This window comes from Ramularia collo-cygni (genome assembly GCF_900074925.1).
Source record: "Ramularia collo-cygni strain URUG2 genome assembly, contig: RCC_scaffold01, whole genome shotgun sequence".
NCBI lineage: Eukaryota > Fungi > Ascomycota > Dothideomycetes > Mycosphaerellales > Mycosphaerellaceae > Ramularia > Ramularia collo-cygni.
Window position 1 is genome coordinate 330,890 of NW_019716255.1, and position 17,436 is coordinate 348,325.

Below are 17,436 nucleotides of genomic sequence, written 5' to 3' on the forward strand. Positions count from 1 at the left end.
TAACAAACGCTTCTTTTGAAATAGGTCTGGAGATAGCAGTGACTCGGAGGAAGTGATGTTCTTGGAGCTGCAACCGCGTAAGAAGCCGGCCACGTTCTTCGATTGAGAAGAAGAGCAAGAGTGGGACTGCACCACTATGGGATGCTTCGAGATAGCTTATGAAGGACACGATGAGGTGATAGAGCTTTCTAACATGATAGAGGACATACCTTTCTGTAACCACGGAATTGTGGTGTTGTGGGGCTGCGTTAGAACCAAGGMTGGCGTTATCGGTGCTCGATGGCGGATGGCGCTGCGTGGATGGTTTTTTCTCATCACGGAGGGTGGATGCTCATCGCTGAGCTACTTCTTACTTGCTGGACATCGAAGCGACAGCAGAAGGTGGAAATAGCATAGCTCATTGCGAGCGTAAAAATGGCAGTCTACTTTAGCTACAAATCGAACTGTTCTCGACGCTTCTGTACATCGCTCCTAATTGCTCGCCATCGTGCTGTAGTTGGGAGGACTATGTGGACTTGACTCCCTCGCGAGGGATGACTCGGACGATACTTGAGCAGCCCATTTTCGAGGCTGTGCTTCTGAATCATCAGGTATCGGCTTGATAGGGAGCTCCTGAGTTCGTGGACCAGTATACTTTTCCCTGGCTCCCAACCACCACCAGCTCMGCGCGAAAAGAGCCACACTTCCTCCAACCACCACCGCGTAGTTCATATTCGTGGCCGTGACTGGGTACGTCGTCGGACAGAACAGCACGACGCTGATGAACGCCACCCAAGCGACGGCAATGAGATTTCTCCAAACTCGATTATAACGTGGCACGTATGGTCCGGCTCTGATCACCACGCGCTTCTTGAAATCCACGTACCACAACCGAGCGACGATGACGGCGATGTAGCTGAGATCCAGACATGGCGCGCAGAGGTTGAAGATGGCGGTGATGGTTTGCGTAGATCCCAGACCGATGAGGTTGAGACACGCGCAGAATCCTACGACTCCCCAGWCTGCATTGACGGGGGTTCCGGTACGCGTGTTAATTTTGCTCCAGGTGTCTGAGAAAGGTAGGGCTTCATCTCGGGCAAATGCATATGTCATGCGGGCATTGGCGAGCATTGCTGATGCGCCTGTGAAGAACTGGACCAGGATGACAAGGCTTAGCATGAATGTGCCCCAATTCTTGCCCACGGCGTTTAAGAAGATCTGTGCAACTGGGAGACCGGTTGGCGATCCGACAATGTCGTCCATGTACGTCTCCGTCAAGCAGAATGTAAATGTAACGTTGAGGAGGAAGCCGAGAATACCGGATATYATCACAGCATGTTTGATGGCTTTGRGACCTCGTATTGCTGCGTCAATGGTCTCTTCTGACATGTGCGTGGTGGCGTCGTAATCCGTCATGACCCAGGCGACGTTGAGGAAGCCTAGGAGGAATGAGAATCCCTTGTTGCCCCAACCTGAGCCATCTCTGATATCGGTGAAGACGAAGCTTGCACTGCGTTTGTCTTCTGTATAGTACAAGAGCGCGATGCACACTCCAATTGTAGCCAGAATGTTGATGGGTGCGAACCATATGACGATCCGGTTGAGGCCTTTCGTTGTGAGCGAGCAAATGGCACCAAAAACGAAGAGGGTGGCTATGGCAACTACAACTGYCATAAAGGCAGTACTGTTTGCTGTCAGCTATAATCTCTGCTGAGAATGTCGAGGAACTCACGGTCTGTAAGTGTAGCTTCCCTCCGCGTAGCCAGTGTTCATACTGACTCCTGCTAGGATCATCTGCCCGATAGTGTAGGCAAGTGAAGCCACTCCAGTTGCTTGACCCAGGAAATTGCACCATCCTATTATCCACGACCAGATCGCAACGTGCTCTTTCGGTACGACGTGCTTGGTTACAAAGTACATCCCACCTGCAGTGGGATATGCGGAGACCAGCTCAGATACTGTCCGTCGTTAGCTCATGCTGCGCTACTCGTGTGGTTGTGCGCGAACCTGAAGTCGCGATGATATACGCCATCACGGATCCAATGGCCCATGCCCAAACTGCCGTTGCTGGTCCCCCAACTGTGATAGGGACCCCATATGTTGCCGGTTGAGATCCGAAGACACCCAAAATTGATATGGCGTACGATACTGTGCTCCATTTGGTGAATTCTCTTTGAAGTTCCTGCAAAAGGTGAGCGTTGGAAGAGGGACGAGATGAAGCCTCGACATACTTGTTTGTATCCAATTTGTGCCAGTAATCGGGCGTCATCGTCATCTCCAATGGATGAAGATGGGGCATAGTTGATGATTGTCTCTCCTGCGACTCCTTTCACATCAGTCCATGGCGGGCTTTCCTTATCCAAGCTGGATCGTGGTTTGAGATGTGCAGGCTCCATGTTTCTGGTCAAAAGTAGTGTGTACCGACAATGCCTTTACATCCACACGGAAACCTGCAGATGATATGCCAGTTCCCGACCGCTTCTTTACATGGTCCACCACGCGACATGATAAGATCTTAGCAGCGGTGCCACGCCAGCAGCCGGGAACTCTCAAGGGGTTTCAAACAGCGGTACGGATTGGCATGCCACGTTGGGTACAGACATGATGTGCGACATCGCGAAGCTCGCATCGATGCTTTGACTGCTGGACTTACCAGAAGGCTGCGGCAACAGCGAATCGGCAGTCTCAGCCACCTCGGGTCCAGAGCTGGCAAGCAGCGCATCTGTTTCTGAAGGAGCTGCATCACTGCTGATCAAGCTAGTCCATTTACTTGAGCGGGCACGATTTTTCTTGGCCATGGCCGCTCTGTTATCGATTCGAGCAGGGATTCACCCAGTATGACTTCGCCGCGCAAGGATATGCCTGGAGGATCCGAAGCCCTATTCAAGACCCGAWATTGCTGTTCCAAAAGAGTGGCACGCGGTACCGCAAGGCGATCTGTTTTCGCCGTCAGGACTGTTCTATGTACGCATGATGACCTGCAGATGTGAGAACTACTGCAAGGTGATGTTCTCGTCCTGCCAACGCAAAGTGATGAACAACGAAGCTTGATGCAGATGGTCTTGAACTCTGCTTCACGTCGTTCGAAGTCTGTTGAAAGAAGGTTGAGACTAGAAGGGAGGTGGAACCCACTAGCGTCTTCAAACCAAAAGCACCGAGTGTCGCACATCTTTTACGAGCAACATCACGACTCACGACAATATCAGGCAACGCTTCCGCCGCATATGGGACGTTGTACCAAAACAAACGCCGCTTCATTTGGGAGTTCTTAGGGTGGCGGTGAGTTGCATGTTCAAGCGCGGCGTACGGACGAACCCTCCGCGCGGTAAGGTATCGTATCGCAATACCAGCGGTGAGGGCCCTGCACACGTCGACACAGCCTTATGCTCGCGATTCCCCTACGCAAGGGCGAGCGGATATGGTCACTGAACCATCATGGAACAAGCCAGCCCCATCGACTCTTGCGATGCCGGGCAATTTTACCGAGATGATGTTCTCGTCGACATGCCGTGAGATCCGGTTTGTAGGAAGTACACCGGTTCACGCCAAGGACGAGTCATACATTGACACACGCCATATCTGAAGAAGCAGCACACCACTGAGATGCACATCGATGACCTAGCAGATCTGTGCGAATGCATCTTCTTCTGCCTGCACGAGACATTGTGGTCGCAACATCAAGGTAGGTAGTTGCCATAGCCCTGGCTATTTCCTYGCGTCTGTACCAAGCATATTTACGCTCTTTTCTGCTTCTTTTCCGTTTCCTCTTTGCAGAACCTTCCACGTTGRCCCACTTTGTGCGACTTGAAGCAACATATGTGGAACCAATCTTTCCTTGGGTACCGGTCGGTATGTTGCTTAGCGAGTCTGACCCCTGCCCGCTTGGTTGTTCTGTACAACATTCTTCGCTCATTCGTGATTTCGAGACCGATAGGAAAGGTTCGCGATGGGTCCAGAGTTTCCTTGATTCATCATTTGATCCATGAATGCAATGGCGGTAAGCAAGTCGCTTAACTGCGTCGCTTGTTCCCGAGGATTCAATGAACACAGCGAATCTTGCAAACACGGCATCCCTCTCCACCTATTTTACCCGGTCAAGTTGACAGCTCAAGGTCCCAAAGCATACCGCATGCGAAGAACTGTAGCGATGGCTGGTTCTGGTATTGAGTGGGAACGTTACTATTCTCGTGTCTGCTCATCCGTTCTCCGTAGGAAAGCTCGTAGAGTTAGGTCGGGGATAGTCCACAATGTTTGGTATTTGCCTGACGTTTGCGGAACACTCTTAGGGTAGGAGATGGAAAGCTATACATTAGACGTGTATGTTTGCGAAAACTTGCCGTATATTTGAATGTGACTTGTGTTTCGCCACTGTTGATCCCCATCGGCTGGGTGTGACTCTATTCGGAAACATGGCCGCATCGAGGCATGAACAGCTGCTTTCATACAGCTCCAAGACGGACGGCAAAGGCGTGACCTAGCATATTGCGGTGGGGTGGAGCCCAAGACTCACCTTGCAACAGTATGACCTTCCAGGAAGACGGACAAGGACAGCATTACAAATCATATCAACGCTCGTATGTCTCGTGGTACTGTACAGGAAGTCATCGTGCCTTTAACCAGCATGACTGAACTCGCAAAGCTTGCGTTTCCCATCGATTACGTTATGTCTGTCACGTTCAAACACAGCTTCTGCTGCGCCAGTATATCCTCAAAGCCATCTCTCAGAGTAGCATGGCAACACCAGCGAAGCCAGCCAGTGCAGCTCCCACAGCAGAGTTCCTGCTTGCTGCACTGCTACTCGTCTCTGCTTCGGCGGATCCCGTCTTGGTCTGAGAGCTGGAGCTGGAGCTGGAAGTGGAGCTCGTTGTCGAAGCGTGTGCTGGAGAGGTCTGGTTGACAGAGGCCGTCACACCATCGCAAGCCATGATGCACTTGGACATGGTATCGAAGGCTTTGGTCTCCGTCAGGTCTTCCGGGTACGATGCGTCGGCACATTCGCGAGCACAGCTGTATGCGCTGCATGGGAGAGAGTTCGCATCCCAGAATGGAGACCCTCCGAGTTGGTTTTCGTAGTCTGAATATTCTCCGGTGGCGTTGGTGAAGTTGAAACGATTGCTGAAAGTGGAAGCCTGGCCAGTGGTGAGGTCTGCGATGGCGATGGAGTAGTAGGAAGCTGATGGACCGATGTCCGCGGGAATAGTCAGGTTGACTGATGCGTCTAGCGAAGTGGAGTTGACAAGGTAGCCTGCAGGGTGTGTATAAGCAAGGATCAATATCAAACTTTATCGCGCAAACTACTTACAGGTAGGTCCGTTGACTCCAGACAAGGCTGCGGCCACGTAGATTCGGTACTGGTCATCGTTGGCATCTTGGAAGGACGCCTCGAATCCCGTGCCAGCTTCGATTGAAGCAGGGACCACGATGCCGTTTAGAGCAGAGACGGCCACGACCAAAGCCGCGAGGGTGAGCGAGAGCATCTTGTAGATGGTGAAGATCTGTAGACTGCGGATGATGTTGGTGTGAAGGAAATGCGCGAAATGCAAGAGCGTGGAAATGACAGTGTGCTCGGAAGGGAACGAAGAAGTGAATGAAGCAGCGAAAAAGATGAAGCAAACACAGGAGGACCAGGCTGGATACGAGCGAGATCCAGTTGACTGGTATTTCTTCAGGATCTAAACTTCCCAAGATGATCTATCTGATCAATGCAAGCACCCGCAATTGTCCTGGTTCGTGATTGGCGACATATCGGCGACACCAACACCCCTGTCGGCGGTTTAGGTAGTCCTAATGTCCTCGTGAAAGTCCTCCTATCGAATACCTACGAACGAGGTCTGCAGTGTGGCTCAATATGGGGATGGAGAATTGCTGTGTCTTCTCCCCTCTCACATGCCGAGAGATGCCCTCGCATGCTTCAACGTGCAAGGTTGTTCGCGACGTTTGTCTCCGAATGATGTTGCATCTCGGAAATGCTCCCGGCGGCCATAGCCGGAGCCGCTGGCGGAAATGAAAGCGGAGGCTCTGTGCAACGACGGCAACTTCCATTTTTTCTCCTTCCACATCCACTCGTGTTGCTATCCGCCCGAGGGCTTTTTGTTTCATCGCGCAGAATTAGCCTGCCGGGCGGGAGTCGTTTGGCGCAATATTCATCGACGCGTGCTGGAATCATCTCAGCAGCGATCAAGACCGCTCACGAGACAGCATGACCAAACCGCCGAATGCGATAGAGACGCAGCGCGGACAAGAGCGGTTCTGATGATGTCGGGGCTACAATCTGGCTGCCCAGCTGAGCTGTTGCTCGCGTAGAGAGGTATTTGCCGAGCGAAACCGAAGCTCTCCTCCATCTCACTATCTAGAGGAACACCAGATCACAGCGATTTCAGTGCCTTTCAACTTGACTTTCTCGCATTCTCAGTAAGACGCGAGCATAAGAGCTTCTCTCCCATTTCTCCACTACGATCATGGCATTCGAACCCCTTCCCCTTCCCGACGATATTTCCGAAGACTACCTCGATTGTACTTCTTCGTGCGGACTGAACTTCCATATCCTCAAGGCTGGCGAAGCAGGTAGACCGCTCATACTGTTCTGCCATGGTTACCCTGAGCTCGCCTTCTCCTGGCGTAAAATCTTACCCGCCGTGGCAAAAGCAGGATACTACTGCGTAGCCATGGATCAACGAGGCTACGGAAGGACGACTGGATGGGACGACAAGCCCTACCATGAAGTAGACCTGGCAGAGTATACCATCACCAATCTCGTGCGGGACCTAGTCTGCTTGACGTACAGGCTCGGGTACACTGATGTGGCCTGTAGGTGATTTTCAAGGTTGCAATCGTGCCTTCACTGAGTAAATATTCAGGCATCATCGGACACGATTTCGGCGCCGTATCATCTGCGATGGCGGCATTGATACGGCCGGATATTTTCAAGGCGACCATTCAGATGAGCCATCCGCATCATGCACTTCCCACACCACAGTTGGGCGACAAAGCCAAGCCGCCACCGGTTGATATACAAGCTGACCTAGCAAAACTGAGCCCACCAAGGAAGCATTACAAGTGGTACAACTCCACTGCAGGTGCTGCCAACGATTGGGATCATCCATCTCAGGGACTTGAAAAGTATTTGCGTGGTTACTTTCACTTGAAGAGCGCCGATTGGGACAAGAATGACCCTCACCCATTGAAGGAATGGAGTGCAAAGGAGATTGAAGTGATGCCCGAGTACTATGTCATGGCCAAGGATGACTCCTTTCCTCAGACTGTCGAGAAGAGCATGAAAGGCGAAGACTACAGCAAGACAGAATCGTGGCTCCCTGCGGACGACCTGAGGGTATATGTGCAGGAATGGAGTCGTACGGGATTCCAGGGCGCTCTCAACTGGTACCGTGCCCAAACGGCCTCGACTCCTCAATCCAAGAAGGACATGCTTCTCTACGCCGGACGTAGGATCGAGGTTCCGTGCACGTTCATCAGTGGAAAGCAGGATTGGGGCAACTTCCAGCAGCCCGGTGCGTTTGAAGCATACGAGGATGAGAAATGTGTTCGACCTGGTTGTTTCAAAGGTACGCGATTGATCGATCATGCTGGTCATTGGGTGCAGCAGGAGCAAAGCCAAGCTGTGACGAAAGAGGTGTTGGACTTCTTGAAAGGATTGTAGATATGCTACTGAGCCTATCAAATCTACTTAATGTCCTTCGACTGCACGACAGTTGCGAACGCGTCTCCCAGCTCGTGCATGACCATCTTGGTCACCTCGGCTCCGGACGCACCTGGGATGTCTCTGTCGCCGATAGCGTCCTCGGCAAGGACAACATCGTAGCCCAGTCTTGCGGCGTCTCTGGCAGTCGTAGAGACGCAGACGTGAGCCATGTAGCCTGTCAAGACAATCTTCTTCGAGTTTGCGCCCTTTAGGTATTGGTCAAGGGAAGTGTCTGCAAAAGAACTAGGGTGGTTCTTCTCGATCACCTCCTCGCCGTCCTTTGGAGTGAGTTCCTCGAACTCGTCCTGAAGCTTAGTCTTGGGCGTGAATACCGGGGCTTGGCCTGTCAGAATCGTATATCGCACATTGTAGAGAGAAGTGCCTAAAGCTTACCCCCATCTGGGACAATGTGCTTGACGTGAACAATCTTGCCCTTGTCGGCGCGGTACTTCTCCAGCAATGCGGAGATGTTCTTCCTCGATTCAGGTGCGTTTGTGACCTTCAGCTTTCCCTGCAATGTATACCAGACTTAGTCCATGTATTCTCTCATTCGAATCCTCCTCCTCCTCCTCCTCCTCACTAACCTCGGCGTATTCGTTCTGAGCATCAATGATGATCAGAGTGGAGTCGCTCGGGCTTGCGGTAGAAGCAGGCACTCCAAGCAACTGACGGAATGATTGAGCCATGGTTGGATTCGTAGGAAGGTGGTTATCTTGGGGTTCGGATTGTGTTGAGGAATTGATCGCAATAGTATTCTCGTTACTCCAGCAGTTTTATGTATCAACTGCTCTCACCTCGACCCCGCCCACTCTGGCTGAGTCGCCGAATGAATGATGATCAATGAGGGGAGGGGTCTTTCAAGACGCCGAGTGGGAGACCTTGATGACTTCATCCGCCGGCCCATTCTCGAGCCATTCTCCATCGAGTCCCCGCAACATCATATTGCTCCTACATGATGATTTCATCATGAAGAATCACAGTGCATGGAGGGATGATGAAGAAGAAGCTCCCAAATCAAGCTCAAGCAGTGCGCCTTGCGTTCCTTCAGTCTCACGTGCGACCTCCGGGGCGGCAGCTTCGAAACAGGCAGTCCCATGCTCAATTTACAAGGATGCTAATCGCTATCGAGCAATGGACAGGGGAATGAGTGCCAAGAGCGGCAACAGGCGGAGTCCACATGCTACCACATGTCGTCGCCGTGACATTCGACATCACCTCACCTTTGCTACCTATCTCTCAACGAGACGAACACTAGGACGATGCATCAATGGTGGAGCGCCACACGGTTTGAGCCCTTCAAACGGCCAATAGACCAGGCTTCACGCAGCACTCACCTCCAGCGCGAGTCCAGCGTCCAGACTACCAGTCTCGCGGACCCATGCTCACGGCGTAACCGCTGTCGGAGCATCTCCATTTCCAAACTTCGGCCACTTGGCACAGAGTAGATAAGGCACAATCTGCAACGCTTGCCCTCCACCTTTCTTTCGCAATGTCTTCGGCTCTTCTATATACCCTGCAAAACTGTGGGATTACCTTCTACCGGTCTTCTAGATGCTCTTGGCAGATATCGGATGCAGTAGGGTGCTGGACAGGGCTGAGACGCGCTGTTAAACCGTCAGCATGCCGCGCCGCTCTCATTGTCATTTCACTCGTCGTTCCATTCCTCTTGTCTTTTGAACTATCCGAGTTGAACTCGGCTTGTGTTCATCATGTCTGGACCAATGTCATATCAGGACCCGGAGAAAGATATTGGCCGCGCCGAAAAAGGACCCGACTCATTGGGAAGCGGGAGTGGTAGAGATGGCAAGGATGGAACATACATCGTCGCTGGCGAAGTCTTGGTGACGCACGAGAAGACCACTGAGCGTGGGCTGAAGAGTCGCCATGCACAGATGATTGCGCTTGGAGGTAGAGTCTATGACCTGACATGTCGCGCTGAACCGTGAGCTGATACTTCCCGAAAGGTTCCATCGGTACGGGATTGTTCGTTGGAAGCGGACAGACTCTTGCGCGTGGAGGGCCGATCTTCATCCTGGGATCCTATATCTTCATGTCGTTCTTGGTCCTGTGTCTCGTCTCGGGCATTGGTGAAGTGGCCGCTTGGCTCCCCGTTCCAGGTTGCTCGATGAACATGTCAGTATGCCTCTGCTCACACGCTCTACTTTACTGACATTCTGACAGGGTGAATATCTTCTCGCTGCCTCATTCAAGACTTCTCTAACATCCATCTAGTTTGGACATCGCTACGTCAGCCGCACCCTAGGATTCAGCTTGGGATGGCTGTATTTCTACTCTCTTGGAATCCTGGTACCTTACGAAATCACAGCTGCCGGTCTGGTGATTAACTACTGGAACTCAAATGTGCACATAGCGGTCTGGATCTCCATCATGATTGTTGTCATCGTGGGGTTGAACCTGCTTCCTGTCAAGTTCTACGGCGTAAGTGAAATCCTGCGTACTCCTAGTTCCAGCGCTAATCGAAAATAGGAGACGGAGTTCTGGTTTGCCGGAATGAAGGTTATCATGATGCTGGGGCTTCTTGCCATGTCATTCATTCTCTTCTGGGGAGGTGGACCAAGCAGGGATCGTCTTGGCTTCAGATGTGAGTTTCGCCAATGGGGCGCTGATGATCGTGCTAATAAAAAATTGCACAACAGATTGGAAAGAGCCTGGTCCAGTGAACACTTATCTTGAGAAAGGAGACACCGGTCGTTTCTTGGCTCTGCTGTCGACTTTTATCTTGACAGCTTTCCCATTCGCATTCGCACCAGAGCTCCTCGTGGCTACGGGTGGAGAAATGGAGAGCCCCCGTCGTAACTTGCCCACCGCCGCCAGAAGATACATCTGGCGTCTGATTGTCTTTTACGTCGGTAAGTCGAAGATGACAACATTGTATGACAAGCACTATACTCATCACCTCTCCAGGATCCGTCTTGGCCATTGGCTTGATTTGCCCTTCTAACGACGCTCGTCTTACARGCGGCGCCGTTGGGGCAGGTTCCTCCCCCTTTGTTGTCGCCATCAAGAATGCATCGATTCCTTACCTCGACTCGATCATCAACGGTGGAATCATCCTCTCCGCCTGGTCCTCTGGAAACTCCTTCATGTTCCTCTCCAGCAGGTCTCTCTACGCCCTCTCAATGAGCGGTAACGCACCAGCTTTTTTCCGCGTTTGCAGCGGGAACGGAGTCCCATATCGCGCCGTCGGTGCCAGCGCCATCTTCTGCGCACTTGCTTATTTGAATGTGGCCAATGACTCGGCAGTGGTCTTCAACTGGTTCGTTAACCTCACCAACACATCCTGCTTCATCAGCTGGGTCGCTTGTGGAATCATCCACATTCGATTCCGAAAGGCTTGCAGAGCGCAAGGAATCACCCTCGGAGAATTACCGTATTACTCCAAGTGGTTGCAACCGTGGGGAAGTTACGTCGTGGTTGTCGTCTTCACAATTCTGTGCTTCCTCAACGGCTTCGCTACATTCTGGAGTGTAAGTATCTCACCATCTTCTGCTTCAACAAATTACTGACAACCCCTTCTCAGGTCGACAAGGGCAGCTTCGCCAGCAGCTTCCTTACCGCTTACGTGGGAATTCCACTCTTCTTCGTCTTCTATTTCGGCCACCGCTTCTACGCACGAAAGGACCGCTGGGCCCGTCTTCCTGAAGAAGTCAACCTTCATACTGGATTGGAGGAGTTGATCGCAGAGGAGAAGCCGCAGAGAGTGTTCAAGGGCATTCAGAAGCTCAGGTATATTTGGGAGTAGAGTCCTGTAACGGTAGTAAGAGGATAATGAGGTTACGAGAGAAAGTGGTGGCTTGTAACGATGAGGAGCAGGTATTTGCATAGCAACAGTATTCATGAACGCCGTCAATGTCAGTCCCCCATAGTGTAGTGGCAGTGATATACACTATCTCGCATGGGAAGTTATATGTCATGACAAGAGAGTGAATTGTGAATGTTGTTAATCCACATGCGTAGGATCAATCCACTTGACTGTTGTAGGCTTCTCAATCGGTTCCAAGTCCGGAAGATTCACTGCCACAGCCTCACTATCGCTTCGCATCAACACACACTCCAACTTCTCGTCGGCGCTGGCATTGATCTCCTGATGGGGTACATAGGGCGGTACACTGCAATAGCTTGGTTAATACTGCTTCCATATAGCTAGGTGAAGGTGGAACGTACTAGATGAAGTCTCCTGGTCCAGCTTCRGCAGTGAWTTCCAGCTTCTCGCCCCACCGCATGCGGGCTTTGCCTTTAAGCACGTATATTACTGATTCGAGGTGACCGTGATGATGAGCTCCAGTTTTGGCGTCGGGATGAATGTGGACTGTTCCAGCCTACAATGCACATGTTTAAATGGTATCATAGTAAAACAGAACGAACAGCGATCTTACCCATAGTTTCTGAGCTCCTACTCTGGCGAAGTTGATGGCTGCTTTACGATCCATTCCTGGCGTCTGAGCTGTATTGCCGTCGAGTGAGTCGGCCGGGATCACTCGCACGCCTTCGGTCTTCCAACCATCTTGTGGCACTGGTGGGTGTGGATGGTCATGAGTGTGAGGGACCTGTTCGGAGCTAGACGCCATGATGGTAGTTGTGAATGTTCTTGGACAGAATTTCGGGTCTGAGTAGTATTAAAGGAAGAGACGTGAGTAGTGTACTTCGTGATAGTGGARAGAGATGCGGAGCACTCGGCCTAGCTTTGGATAAGTGGGGTGAGTGGGTAGGGTGATGAACGATTAGCCGGCATTGATCGATCTTTGKATCTTGCTCTTCTCCATTGCAACACCAATATCAACTCAACTCAGGTCACAAGTCGTTCTCGTGTTCTCTTCCGCGTGCTAGAGTTTGTCCTGGACTAGATTTTCTGAAGAACATGAACTCATCGTAGGGCTAGGCAGCAGAAATGAGCAACCTCGTAGCAAATCTCATGTCCTTTTCCCTCAGTGGTCCCCTTAAAGTTCCGAATGCGGTTCCTGAGTGTGCAACTGTTGACATTGCCGGTGGGGCGGTGATCTGCTTTCTTCCATAGGTCATGGGAAGCAGGTCATGGAGGTTGCTCACTTCTGTCCAGCCACTCGTGAACCTAGCAGCCAAGCGGTTCGTTCGATCCTGAGAGCCAACGTATAAGGCATGTCCCGGCCATGCCGCGATTCACACTGCGCCTTCATCATCGTCCTCATCGCTCTCCTCCCTCCAATAGATCCTCATGCCGTCCAGAACATTGGGTTCGATTTCGAACATCGGAAACTTGAGCATCTCCCTCCCTCGACAAAACTCCTTCGATAACCTCCCTACTTCGCTCCCTTCCCTCCTCTCCAAGATCCCACCAATTGAACTCCCCATATACAGTCCCACTCCGCCCTTCAGCATAGCTTCTAACATCCCTGAGTCCATATCAACAAAGGGCTCGAACAGGAAGGTTTCTCCTCCCAATTCGCTTCCCGCGGCTCCCATCCCTACGATCCCGACTTGCGATTCCAAGACCGAGATACCTAGAGTTGCGAGGAATTTTCCGTCCAGCTCTGTGAAAGCCGGCTCCTGCGCATACAGAGTACAATCGTGCTCGGTTCCCAGGAGATGACGTGCGAGATCATAAAACACAACAAACTGCCACACGCTCCGTCGTCTGCACTCCCAATTCTCGCGGCTCAGGCTGCCGCTACCCAGGCAAATCGCTTTGTGTAAGTTCCACCCTTTCTCTGGGCGGATCCTGGAAAGAAGACGTAAGGCTGTTTGACGACAAGAGGAATGCTGCCAGGTTTTGAGCTTGGTGTGGAATTCTGCGGAGAGCTTGGAAAGTGTGAGGTCCTTCAGAGGAAGATTTGTTGTGCTAATAAGAGCAGGCTTTCGATGACGCTTGGACTTGGAGGGAATGTGCGTCCAGACGTCTTCTTGCTGCATTGTGAGAGTGTAAGATTGGAAGTGTGCTGTGAGGAARTGGAAGCAAGATGAGGAAACTTCTGCGGCCTTATCTGATCTCGTCATGGACAAGAAGCTTTGTGTCCAGCGACAAATATTGCTGTTCCTAGACCCCGAAACGTGCTGTCGACTGGCGATGTGATGTTTGTGGAAAGAAAAGCAGTGCGGTGCACGTGCGACTGGATCCATGCATGTGGTACTCCCATGGATGCACTCTACGCGCATTGACCCTGACGCGATTGCCGATCCCGCAGTTGCGACCTCCCTCGTAGCTCCTCCACGCCCCAGTGCTCGAGAACTACATCTCCGTCCAACGCACATTGAATATTCGTCCATACCTCGCAATGAACAGTGGTATGTCCCACCTCAAGCCTCCCCATCATCCTCCAAGCTAATCAATTCCGCAGACGCCGCGACAACCCCAGCGCCGCTCGCGCCGAGCGTCGAGAAAGCCTACTACCGCAAATGCATCGCCCTCAAACGTCGCCTCAATGAAGTCGAAGCGGCCAACGATGAAGCCAGACTTCGCCGTCTGCGTCTCGACCGAGCAATCATGAAAATGCGCCTCGAACGTGCCTTCCTCCTCGACGAACTGCGCAGAAGAATGGATACCAACATCGACGGCAGCGATGGCAGCGGCGAAGAAGGAATGGCMACTCCTCCACCAGATCGCCCACATCGCGACAAGCGCAGACGACCGACCTCAGGCAATGCAAACGGCAATCAGCAGACGGGATTCGCACAGCCACCACAGCAGCCCGGACCCCAACAATACACGCCTTCACAGTCAAGAAACCCTTCAGATCCGAATGTAGGATCTGCGCAACTAGTTCCAGGGCCAGGAAACTCGATGGTTCCGCCAAATATGGTGACGGATGATGGGAGATATTTCTACTCGGAGCAGCAGCAACGACAAGCACCGCCTCCAATGCCACATGGAAGTCCGTACGGGCCACCATCGAACGGGCTGCCGAATAGTGGTGGTCGCTCTGAGAGGGTGAATAGTATGAACAGTATGGAAGTGGGTGCGCCTTCGTCGACTCAAGCGGTGGGCAACGGGCAGGAGGAGCATGATGGAGGGCGGAATGCGTTCACTGCGGTGAATCAATGAAGAGCGGATGGTTATGATCTCATTTTGCGTTGCATATGCATGTCTGTACGATATTTCGACAGGGACGAGGAGAGATTTGGGTCTTAGAGATCGCCAATGGATCTGGCACTCGTATTTATACAGCACCACCGTCTCGCTGCGACATCTACAGCTTCTTCTCTCCAAGCCCCGCCTTATACACCAACCCTCCATCTTCATCAACAAGCACCCAGCCCTCCTCCTCGCACATGGCCTTCGCCTCCTCCCATAACCCCTTGACTAATGCCCCATTCAGCTCCCTCATCTCAGGAAACATAAACCACTTCCCCATCTTCGGCGGTAATCCTCCGCGTCTGATCATGTGGCGCGTAGACAATGCGTCGTCTGGATCTGGCAAATCGCCATCGCCCGTAGCCATCTGTTTTTGATACTGTGCCTTCATCCGCGATTCATATCTCGAAGCCTCGTACGCCCCAAAGACATCACACAGGCATCTCTGCGCCATTTCGGGGTCGTAGAGAGGATTCGGAGGATCTTCCGGCTCCGGAACACTGTCTCTTTGAATGGGTCTACGAGCTTCGAAATCTTCTTGCGAGGCGTAGGTGTATCTCGAGTCTTGCAATTGCAGGGCCGACTGTGGAGCGTCGGCTTGCGCCCACAGAGTCTTGCGATTGAAGAGCCTTGCCATCATTAGGAAGCTCGGAGCGTAGCCAAGTTTCATTGCTTCTTTGAGCCAGCCCATGGCCATCTTCAAACGATCAACAGCTGTGTGGGGGAACACCGCGTTTTGGAATATTCGTTCCTGGGGTGTTAATTTCGCACCAGTGATTCCGACGAAGCGAAGCACATCATCCCAGAAAGTCTTCACACTTCGACTTGAAGGATATGAATCAAAAGGTGTGGGTTTGACGTGATTCGGGGGTTCGTCCTCGATGTACTTCCATCCGCTCTCCGCGTAGAACACTCCTAATTCGTAAGCGGCTTGCGGCATACCTGATGAGGCGGCCTTGGTGATGTGATATAGCCAGTCGCTGGTTCCGAGGTGCACGGACTCTTCCTGTCCTTCGACTTTCTCCCAGCATTTTACATGGTCCGCTTTGAACTTGTGAGCCAAGGGATCGTCTTGCTGACATCCAATTTCCATGGCCGCTTCGCATTCTGCCCACTCGTCCAGCCCTTTCACTTGCGAACGATGACTGTGTACTTGCATCAACTCATGCCAGGGAGCTGTCAGTTCCAACAAGTCTCTTCGGTKATCCTCCTTGTTCACCTGTGACAGCTCCCGCTCACTGGCCTGCACAGCAGCATTCATGGCCCTGTTGAACATCTCAATTGCGTATTCTTCTTGCCGCAGATTCAACGCAACCTTGCCCTCTAACACCATTGCCCGAAAGTTCGTGGTCTCATTCGAATTTGCAATCTTCGTAAGATGCTGCCGGCTAACCGCAATCTCCCTGCTATTCAACAGTGCGGGCTTGCCCTTGCTCTGCAGAATCGCATGCGCCATGACCGCTATCGTGCTCTCCTCATACCCAGCTCTACTCAGCGTGTACAGCAACTTCTTGCCCACATACAAATTTTGCGGAATATGATCCTTCAACAAAGTCGTACTGATGGTATTGGCCCAGAAATAGTTGAAGGAATGCTTGATCATCAAGGCGTTGAACACCTGCGGGTCCAAGCTGCTCTGCCCTCGAGCCAGGTCCATTGCTTGAGAGAAATCGGCGAGAAACTCCTTGGCCTGTTCGAAGGTGCAGGTGATGCCGCCTGAGCGGCAGAAAGTTTCAAGTGTGTGATCAAACCATCGATGGTTTTGCTGTCTGCGAGAATTCCACTCGGCAGCTTGAGCAGGCGTGAGTGGGATACTCCCACGGTTCCTGGCGCGATCTTTGGTCGAAGGGGCGCGGGGTGGGTGATATGCTCGTCGTTGTTGCTGTGGTTTGGGTGTGGTGGGGAGCAGCTCGAAGGAGAGCCCGCAGCGACAGGTGCATGTTCGGCATGTTGAGGAGCTTTTCACGCGGAACGACGTCTGGACAAGCGTTCGAGGAAGTTGTCGTTGGATCATGCTCGTCGAGGGTGTTGGAGAGCTTCCCAGAAATGATTGAGTTTGGAAGCTTTTGGGTTGTTCTGTTGGAGCTTCACTTCTGATGCTTTTACATAAGCTGCGCTAGTACATGCCTACATCTTACGGTACCTTACTGTCATTTACCGCCGACTCCCCTTTTCCATCTCCATCGCTATGTAGACCTCGCCACGTCAAAGCTCTCCATCACCTTGCACATTGGTCATCAGTGATTAGTTCAATGCTGCCCAAGGATTTAGGCCATCGTGATCCGGATTGTCCTTTTGGTGCCGAAGTCATTGGTAAGACGAAGACTCATTCTGAAGACTTCAATCGAGTTGTGAGGGAAAGCGAGACTCCCGATGAGAATGAAGGAGCTGTATCCTGATAGACTTGCCTTAATTCTGGTCCACTCTGGTCGGGTGCGAAGCTTGCGAGTAGAAAGTAATTAATCAGCTGAAGTTGTCGTCTATGGAAGTTGAAGAAAGCTGAACCTGAATGCAAGGTAATCCGATCGCGAACATTTTGCTTGCCGTTGATATAGCCATCATATGCCCATGGAGCTGGTCTACGTCCATCTATGAGCATGTGCCGAGAACGATGATAGCAAATATAAAATGTAACCACATACATGCATGATCAAAGACCCCCGCGGGAGTACTTTGCTCGCATTCGATACGA

General features: G+C 51.9%; 9 protein-coding genes; 3 read left to right on the top strand and 6 right to left on the bottom strand.

Annotated features, from left to right (window-relative positions):
* Positions 1–471: 471 nt before the first annotated feature.
* Positions 472–2,777, bottom strand: RCC_00132 (related to amino acid transporters; the record flags this gene model as incomplete). XM_023765289.1 has 5 exons in its annotated part: positions 472–1,663; positions 1,712–1,937; positions 1,987–2,161; positions 2,211–2,296; positions 2,633–2,777. The coding sequence occupies 5 exons, from the start codon at positions 2,775–2,777 to the stop codon at positions 472–474; spliced, it is 1,824 nt and encodes a 607-aa protein (XP_023621057.1).
* Positions 2,778–4,700: 1,923 nt separating this feature from the next.
* Positions 4,701–5,456, bottom strand: RCC_00133 (uncharacterized protein; the record flags this gene model as incomplete). XM_023765290.1 has 2 exons in its annotated part: positions 4,701–5,224; positions 5,282–5,456. 2 exons carry the CDS (start codon positions 5,454–5,456, stop codon positions 4,701–4,703), a joined length of 699 nt encoding a protein of 232 aa, XP_023621058.1.
* A 981-nt stretch (positions 5,457–6,437) lies between these two features.
* RCC_00134 (related to epoxide hydrolase) lies at positions 6,438–7,636 on the top strand (the record flags this gene model as incomplete). XM_023765291.1 has 2 exons in its annotated part: positions 6,438–6,786; positions 6,837–7,636. The coding sequence occupies 2 exons, from the start codon at positions 6,438–6,440 to the stop codon at positions 7,634–7,636; spliced, it is 1,149 nt and encodes a 382-aa protein (XP_023621059.1).
* A 23-nt stretch (positions 7,637–7,659) lies between these two features.
* RCC_00135 (probable amidases related to nicotinamidase) lies at positions 7,660–8,364 on the bottom strand (the record flags this gene model as incomplete). XM_023765292.1 has 3 exons in its annotated part: positions 7,660–8,021; positions 8,072–8,189; positions 8,263–8,364. 3 exons carry the CDS (start codon positions 8,362–8,364, stop codon positions 7,660–7,662), a joined length of 582 nt encoding a protein of 193 aa, XP_023621060.1.
* A 1,023-nt stretch (positions 8,365–9,387) lies between these two features.
* On the top strand, positions 9,388–11,441 carry RCC_00136 (related to proline permease PrnB; the record flags this gene model as incomplete). XM_023765293.1 has 7 exons in its annotated part: positions 9,388–9,586; positions 9,643–9,815; positions 9,911–10,117; positions 10,166–10,280; positions 10,336–10,548; positions 10,604–11,166; positions 11,220–11,441. The coding sequence occupies 7 exons, from the start codon at positions 9,388–9,390 to the stop codon at positions 11,439–11,441; spliced, it is 1,692 nt and encodes a 563-aa protein (XP_023621061.1).
* A 198-nt stretch (positions 11,442–11,639) lies between these two features.
* On the bottom strand, positions 11,640–12,267 carry RCC_00137 (uncharacterized protein; the record flags this gene model as incomplete). XM_023765294.1 has 3 exons in its annotated part: positions 11,640–11,808; positions 11,864–12,018; positions 12,076–12,267. 3 exons carry the CDS (start codon positions 12,265–12,267, stop codon positions 11,640–11,642), a joined length of 516 nt encoding a protein of 171 aa, XP_023621062.1.
* A 568-nt stretch (positions 12,268–12,835) lies between these two features.
* On the bottom strand, positions 12,836–13,585 carry RCC_00138 (uncharacterized protein; the record flags this gene model as incomplete). The annotated part of the gene is made up of 1 exon (XM_023765295.1): positions 12,836–13,585. The coding sequence occupies one exon, from the start codon at positions 13,583–13,585 to the stop codon at positions 12,836–12,838; it is 750 nt and encodes a 249-aa protein (XP_023621063.1).
* A 362-nt stretch (positions 13,586–13,947) lies between these two features.
* RCC_00139 (uncharacterized protein) lies at positions 13,948–14,714 on the top strand (the record flags this gene model as incomplete). XM_023765296.1 has 2 exons in its annotated part: positions 13,948–13,957; positions 14,011–14,714. 2 exons carry the CDS (start codon positions 13,948–13,950, stop codon positions 14,712–14,714), a joined length of 714 nt encoding a protein of 237 aa, XP_023621064.1.
* Positions 14,715–14,859: 145 nt separating this feature from the next.
* On the bottom strand, positions 14,860–16,758 carry RCC_00140 (uncharacterized protein; the record flags this gene model as incomplete). The annotated part of the gene is made up of 1 exon (XM_023765297.1): positions 14,860–16,758. One exon carries the CDS (start codon positions 16,756–16,758, stop codon positions 14,860–14,862), a length of 1,899 nt encoding a protein of 632 aa, XP_023621065.1.
* Between the last annotated feature and the right edge of the window lie 678 nt (positions 16,759–17,436).